A 7,603-nucleotide genomic window follows, 5' to 3' on the forward strand; every position below is an offset into this window, starting at 1 on the left:
ACCTTTTGTCCCCCTCTTCTTGTACTCTCTTTTCATTATTTATGAGATTCCATTTTGTTGCCAATCAAGAGAGAGAGAGAGAAGTATGGCCAATTGCCAATAATAGAAGCAAAAAGTACATAATTAAATGGATTATACCTCAACTATGTAATGGAAGGTCGCAACATAGCATGTGACACAAATTATTTTGGTTGAAGTTTAGTATTATACAAGATGATAAAAACGCAGAAAGTGCATGGCTGAGGTATATATGGGTAAAAACACAACAGCCCATATTTAATGAAAATCATAAATAACCAAATAAAAAATAAATTAAAATGGAAAAATAGAATTTCTAGTAATGTACCTGAAATCACAGAGATAGGACATGGTAGAGCTGCATTGAAACCCTTGCAGATATTTGAATCCTAGACCCTCCCTCATGCTTCCAATTTCACGGAAGTTTACCTGACCTAATGACAACAAGTTTTGAGGTATGTTACACATATTCGGGTACGGGTATAGAATGCGGGTGCATATCTAGGGGTCGGACACTTCAAAATTAAAAATTGAGGATACGTGGATTTGGATCCAAATGTGAATACGGGTACGGAGATACGTTAAATTGTTATTTTTAAAATATATTTATTATATAAAGATGAGTTAAACAGTTATTTTTTAAATATATTTATTGTTTTTATTGATAATATTTTGAATAATTTATCTATATAATTTATTTTTTATTTTTAATTGACATATATATATTACAAATAAAAAATTATAATAAATAAGGAATAAAAAAATTATGTTAAAATAAATCAAAAATAAAAATTAGATATTTTATTTTATAATTTTTTTATTATATATGATTTAATTAGATTTTTTTAAAACAATTAGATGATTTATTTTATTTATTATAGGTTAAAAAATAAAGAAATAATAATTTACAGAAATTATTATTATATATGATATTTTAAAAAATAACAATTAGATATTTTATTATATATGATAAAAATTATAATTTATAAATTTTATTATATATATTATATATGATCAATTATATTATATAAAATAAATTATATTAAGAGAGAGAGAGAGAGAGAGAACATATTGAGAGACGATGAGAGAGAAAAGCACAGAGACAAAGAGGAAATCGAGAGTGAGATAAGAAAGAGAAATGAAGACGATCGAGATCGACAGTAAGAGAAGAGAGTGACGAAGATGATCGAAACCCTTAGAGACGAAGACGATCGAGATCAACACTGAGAGAAGAAAATGATGAAGACAATCAAAACTCTAATCTTAGCCCTAATCGTAGTCTTGCAGGTATGCCACCGTGTCCACTTTCTCCATGCCATATCCTGACTGGATTCCGCACCTGCACTCGTGTGGTGTCATGTCGACATAGGTACTTCGCCAAACCTGGCAAGTCCATGTAACGTAAGTTTTGAGTTACTACAAAAAAAAATAAATAAATAAATAAAATGAAAGTTGAAGAAGGAAAAGGCCACATCCATGCATGCATGCACTTCCATGTGTATAGCAACTGAATAAAGCCTTAATACCAAATGCTTGGGTCAATGTTTGGAGCCCATGACCATGATCCAAACATTAACTCACCAAACCTTGCGAGAGTGTAGTCACTTGAGTGTCTCAGTCCTGTCAATGTAAGACTTGTCAATTGACGATTTTGTCTCATTTGTCTACTGCCCAGAAAGTATATGAGAAGTTAATAATCAACAGCCAAATTAGATACGAGTTACTAGAAGCTGACAAAATAACCCACTAGTCATACGTTATTAGTCTCTTACAGCACACTAACTAGCAACCTTTACACAAGGAAACGAACACCAAAATCTTTTATTCAGTCTGTCATGAGAAATAACACAAGGTTTACAGGGCAACAAACAAGTTTGAGAGAGTTTGCCTTGGCTTACAACCTACAGGCTACTGAACAGGGTGTCAAAGCTCTTCCCCAAAGCCTGCAAATGTTCAAGTTGAGAGTCAACGTGGCAGATGAACAGGAAGCTCCTAAGAACCGCTGGGGATCGCATCTAGTTTCACTTTCCCGTAAAACTGAGCTCCCCTCAGAATGATTGTCGGAACAAATCGTTTGCTTTTATCAAACAAAGCTTTGTTAGGGGGTCTTTGTGAGCACATGCAAGAAAGTCATGAACTAATAACTTTAAAAAAGAAAAAAAAAAATGCTTTTTTTGAAGTCAAATTGGGAACTAGTACTTGCTATCTAAGAATTGCTCCATGAATCTCATACTTATAGAAAGGGGGAAATGTACTCAAGCAACCTATCTTACTAGGCTAGCATCTTATCCTATAGTTCATCTTATTGCTTTGAGCTCTCTTCAGGAAAGCGTAAAAGTGTAATCTCTTGCTCCTTGATTTCACATGAACAACTGTGCCTTATGGTCCTTTTGGTCTTCTACATTACCCACTAGGAGGGCAATCTACCCCAAGATCGAGTTAGAGCCCGAAGCCAAAGCCCCTCAACTCACTTAGGGCTTGCATTGGGCTACTCAAGAGTGTTAGTCTCATTTCAAAAATAAAGAGTATAGTTCGGGTGAGGAAGGTAGACGTCCTTCTGATTCAGGAAACTAAGAGAAGCTCAGTAGATGAAAATTTTGCGAAGTCCTTATGGCCGTGGGAGGAGCTGGAGTACATGGAGGTGGGTGCAGATGGAAGTGCAGGTGGGTTGCTATGCTTGTGGAATCCACAGATTTTTAAGCTCAAGGAGTGTTGTAGTGCTAGGAGCTTCGTGATTTTAGTAGGTATGGCTCATCATACTTTTAATTGTACTATTATTAATGTGTATGCACCTAATGATGTAAACAAAAGAAGGAAACTGTGGGAGGCTCTAACAACACTGAATCAGTCCTACCTAAGCCCTTGGTGCATAGGAGGTGACTTCAATGAAATCAGATTTAGGAGTGAAAGGAAAGGGTGCTCTAGAAGGGAAAGAGGGATGAAGGATTTTAATGATTTTATTGATAAATTGGAGCTGGTAGATATGCAAATGCTAGGTAGGCAGTTTACTTGGTGTAACGCGATGGATGGGAATAGATGGAGTAGAATAGATAGATTCTTAATCGACCCCAGGTGGCTGGAAGAGTTCAAGTTTAAACAATGGGGACTGCCTAGGTGTATCTCTGATCACTGTCCCATACTTCTTATGGAGGATGAGAGGGATTGGGGCCCAAAACCGTTTCGATTTATAAATGCATGGTGTTTGCATCCCAAATTCAAAGTAGAAGTGAAGAACTGTTGGGAAGGATACCAGGTAAGTGGTTGGGCTAGTTTCAGATTTTTGAAAAAGCTGGGTCATCTGAAAGTCCATCTGAAGAGGTGGAATACTGAAGTCTTTGGCAACATTGAGGAGAATCTGAAAAAAGCTGAGGAGGAACTGCACGAGTGGGATCTGATAGCCGAAGAAAGGAATTTACTGGATGCTGAGTTAAAAAGAAGGGTAGAGATTAGGAAATTAGTTTGGGATCTTGGTAAGAAGAAGGATTGGCTGTGGCTTCAAAAATCTAGAAGGGTATGAGCTGAAAACGGGGATAGAAATACCAGATTTTTCCATTTAATGGCAACCAAAAGGCAGAGGAAAAACTTGCTAGACTCAGTCAATGTGAATGGGGTGATTCAGGATGAGCCTGGGATGATTAAACGGGCAGTGGTAAGGCATTTCAAGCTCCTTTTTAATGAGGAATGGAAGAATAGACCAAAGCTGTCAGGTTTTTTTGCCTCAATCGATTCAACTGACTCAGCTGAGATATTAGAGGCAAAATTTTTGGAAGATGAAATCTGGGAAGCAATAAAAGGTTGTGATGGGAATAAAGCGCCGGGGCCAGATGGCTTTAATCTACAATGTATTCAACAGTGTTGGACCATCATGAAAGGTGAGTTTGTGCAATTGATGAAGGAGTTTCATGCTAACGGGAAGCTAGCTAAAGGAATAAATAGCTCATTCATTACTTTGATTCCTAAGAAGGAAAACCCTGTGGGGTTGGGAGATTATAGGCCCATAAGTTTGATCAGCTCCATATACAAAATTGTCGCTAAAATCTTGTCAAAAAGGCTTAGGAGAGTGATGCCCAAGATTATTAGTGAAGTGCAAACTGCTTTTTTGAGAGGTAGACATATTATAGATGGGGTTCTGATTGCCAATGAAGTGGTGGATTGGTGGAAAAGGTCGAAGAAGAAAGGGCTCATCTTAAAGTTGGATTTTTGAAAAAGCATATGACTCCGTAAATTGGGAGTTCTTGTACTCGATGATGAAAAATTTCGGGTTTGGAGAGAAGTGGGTAGGGTGGATAAAGACCTGCATATCCACAGCTCAAATTTCAGTGCTAGTTAATGGGTCACCTACTTCTGAGTTTTCCCCCATGAAAGGCCTCAGGCAAGGAGATCCGCTTTCTCCGTTCCTTTTTAATATTGTAGCGGAGGGTTTGAACATTCTTTTAGAAAGAGCTAAGGAAGTGGGATTGATAAGAGGAGTGTCTGCAGGTCCAACTGAGTTGAAAATTACGCATTTGCAGTTTGCCGATGACACCATCATTTTTTGTAAAGCTGAGTGGGAGGAAGTTGTAGCCGTGAAAAGAATTCTAAGGTGCTTTGAGGTGATGTCTGGGCTCAAAATAAATTTCCACAAAAGCAAGGTGTGTGGGGTAGGCATTCAGGATGATATTGTTCAGGTCTTCGCAAAGAAATTAAATTGCCTAAGTCAAAAGTTGCCAATGAGTTATCTGGGGTTGCCATTAGGAACAAATCCAAGGAGAAAGGCTGCTTGGAAACCTGTAATAGACAAGTTTAAGAGCAAGTTAGCTTCTTGGAAGAGGAGGTATCTATCGTTCGCTGGGAGATTAACGTTGATCAAGTCCGTTTTGTCAAGCTTGCCAGTGTACTTCTTATCCATCTTCAAGTTGCCGGTGGGCATTGCAAAAGTACTCCACAAAATCCAAGCTAACTTTCTTTGGAGAGGGTCGGAAACTAGGAGGAAACTGCACCTAATTAGCTGGAAAGAGATATGTGTAAACAAAAACAAGGGTGGGCTAGGGGTAAGAAACCTAGGCCAGGTTAATGAGTGTATGTTAGTTAAATGGTGGTGGAGGTATGGAAATGAGGAGGCAGCCTTGTGGAAAAAAGTGATTTGTAGTAAGTATGGCGGTGTAGGTGGCAGGTGGTGCCCCTTATTCATTAGTCCAGTGGGACTGTCGTATACGTGGAGAGGCATAACATCAGTGGCTGAAGGTAACATTGCTCTGCGGGAATTTTTTTGGCAAAATTTTAGGCTAGTTGTTGGAAACGGTAGAAGGATACATTTTTGGTTTGATAAGTGGTGCCACAATCAAAATCTGAGTGTGTCTTTTCCCAGATTATTCGCATTATCAGTTGAAAAAGATGGAAAGCTGGTCGATTTTGTTCATAGAAGAGTGTCAGATTCAGATTGGAACCTGGTCTTCAGACGTCCCCTCCTAGCATGGGAAGAGGAGGAAGTGCAGAAACTAAATGATTTCCTGCAAAATGCGCCTAGGATCAATGAAGAGATGGTAGATTCTTGTTCTTGGGTAGCTCACCCATCTGAAGAGTTCACCGTGGCATCAGTGTGGAAGTGGATGGAAGCAAGTCAAGGGGTAGATATTGCAGTAACTAGGTGTATTTGGATCAATTTAGCCCCTCCCAAAGCTCAATTCTTGAGTTGGTTAGCGTGGAGAGGAAGGGTAAAGTGTTATGAATTTTTGCAAAAAGTTGGAGTGTTGAGCCCAAATGCTTCTTCTCTCTGTGTGTTTTGTAAATCTGAGGTGGAGACTGTTAATCATGTGTTTATTCACTGCCATTTCACTTGGAAATTGTGGGCCAACTTGGTGAACTGGTGGAATTACAAATGGGTTAGCCCTGGATCAGTGGAGGGTTTATTGCTGTCATGGCCAGAGATAAAAATAAAGAAGAAGATGCTAACAGTCTGGAAAACACTGCCGGTAGCAGTAATGTGGTCAGTGTGGAGAAGCAGAAACGATTGTGTATTTAACAAGGTGCAACCGGATTGGACTGCTTTGGCAGAGCTAATAAAGGTGAGAGTAGCGATGTGGGCTTCCTCAGCTTTAAAGGGGATTAATTATTCGGTGCATGACATTATATACAATCTGAGTCAAGTCTGTTATGGTGTGTAGTTAAGTGATGGCATACTGAAGCTCTGTGGGTTGTTCTGTCTGCTCTACTGGAAAAGGTGTTGCATTAGTGCTGTGTATGAGTCCTGGTATGCCATGTGCTTATTCTGATCTGTTGAGGGGATGGCTATGTGTTTAGGAGGCTTCTGATCTGTTTGATTTTAAGCTGGTGTATTATGAGCTAAATTGGGCTGCTGTAAATAGTTTGTTCCTGAAGCAGTGTTGTGATGATGGCAAGAGTGTATCTGCCTGGTCTGCTCAGTTTAGCATAGTCTGCTGATGGCAAGAGTGTAGTCTGAGTTTATCTGCTGGGCGTTTGGTCTGAACTCTGTCAGGCCATGGTATGCTCTCAGAATTAGCAGGGGAGGATGATTCAGAGGAGATTCAGCAGGATGTACAGAGGAAGATGCAGATGCAGATGCAGTGGAGTGTGTTCCTGGGGGCTAATTCACCTTGAATCTAGTTTGGGTTGGACTGAGTAAGATGCAGATGGAAGGCTGCAGATCTGTGTTGTTTTGTTTTTGGTATTCTGCTTTGGTGCATAGGTTTTGGCTCATACCAGCTGTGTATACCAGTTAGTTCTTTGTTCCTTTTAGTTTAGTCTATCTGTTACTTGCTTCTTTTCTTGTTCTCTCTTGTTGGTTCCTCACCAACTGGCGCTTGGTGCTTTTTTAGCACCAAGCTCCTCTTTATTGATGTAATATTGCTCTTTGTATGTTCATCAATAAAGATTTATCTTTTGCCGATCAAAAAAAAAAAAAGAGTGTTAGTCTCATTCCCATCTCTTCATTAATCGAACAGCATAGTAAGCAGTATAACTTCTTCAGTTTCAGATCTATTGGAATCATTTCTCCTCGCAATAGTTCCATGGTCAACAAATGCTTGGATAGCTTGGTTGGGCTTGGATAAAAAGTACATAGGAACAACAAACAGAATCAATTAACATTCATTAATATATTGAGGGATGAAAAGTCACGAACATTTGTTTCGAAGTCAGCATAAATATGTGACATTTTATGTTCTTTTTTGGATCAATAAGAACCGCGACAAGTGCACGAGACGAATTGAGATCCCTGCATTATATGATTCTAATGGAAATCTTCATTATAACGTATAATGTTACAACATTTTATTAAAATTAAAATCACTAGTCTATAATTATGCTCTGTTATCATAATCTTAAGATGTGTAATTTAATTCAAGATTCAATTTGAGATTCATGCATAAACAAATACGAATCTATGAGTAAATCTGTAACGCCCCAAATTTTAATTACTCAAAAACATTACCAAGAGCCTGAAATTTAGGTCTATTTTTTTTTTAATTAAAAATATATATTACCCTTGAGTAATAGAAACATAATAGTACATATTCTCTCTCATGATGAATACAACAACAATAATAATACATGCCAAGCTACGGGATTACAAATAAATGATTACAAA

General features: G+C 38.2%; 1 protein-coding gene across 1 annotated transcript; it reads left to right on the plus strand.

Moving 5' to 3' along the window:
* Window positions 1-4,262: 4,262 nt before the first annotated feature.
* LOC145791563 (uncharacterized) lies at window positions 4,263-6,615 on the plus strand. Its single transcript, XM_082871927.1, has 3 exons — window positions 4,263-6,062; window positions 6,298-6,391; window positions 6,494-6,615. Exons 1-3 carry the CDS (start codon window positions 4,263-4,265, stop codon window positions 6,613-6,615), a joined length of 2,016 nt encoding a protein of 671 aa, XP_082728053.1.
* Window positions 6,616-7,603: the final 988 nt, after the last annotated feature.

Source organism: Camellia sinensis, chromosome 5 (genome assembly GCF_055761805.1).
Source record: "Camellia sinensis isolate YWXY chromosome 5, ASM5576180v1, whole genome shotgun sequence".
Classification (NCBI taxonomy): Eukaryota; Viridiplantae; Streptophyta; class Magnoliopsida; order Ericales; family Theaceae; genus Camellia; species Camellia sinensis.

Coding starts and splice junctions, on each gene's coding strand:
- LOC145791563 (XM_082871927.1), top strand. CDS start 4,263: ATGATGAAAAATTTCGGGTTTGGAGAGAAGTGGGTAGGGTGGATAAAG. Junction 6,063..6,297: donor CTTTGGCAGAGCTAATAAAG/GTGAGAGTAGCG, acceptor CTATGTGTTTAG/GAGGCTTCTGATCTGTTTGA. Junction 6,392..6,493: donor GAAGCAGTGTTGTGATGATG/GCAAGAGTGTAT, acceptor GAACTCTGTCAG/GCCATGGTATGCTCTCAGAA.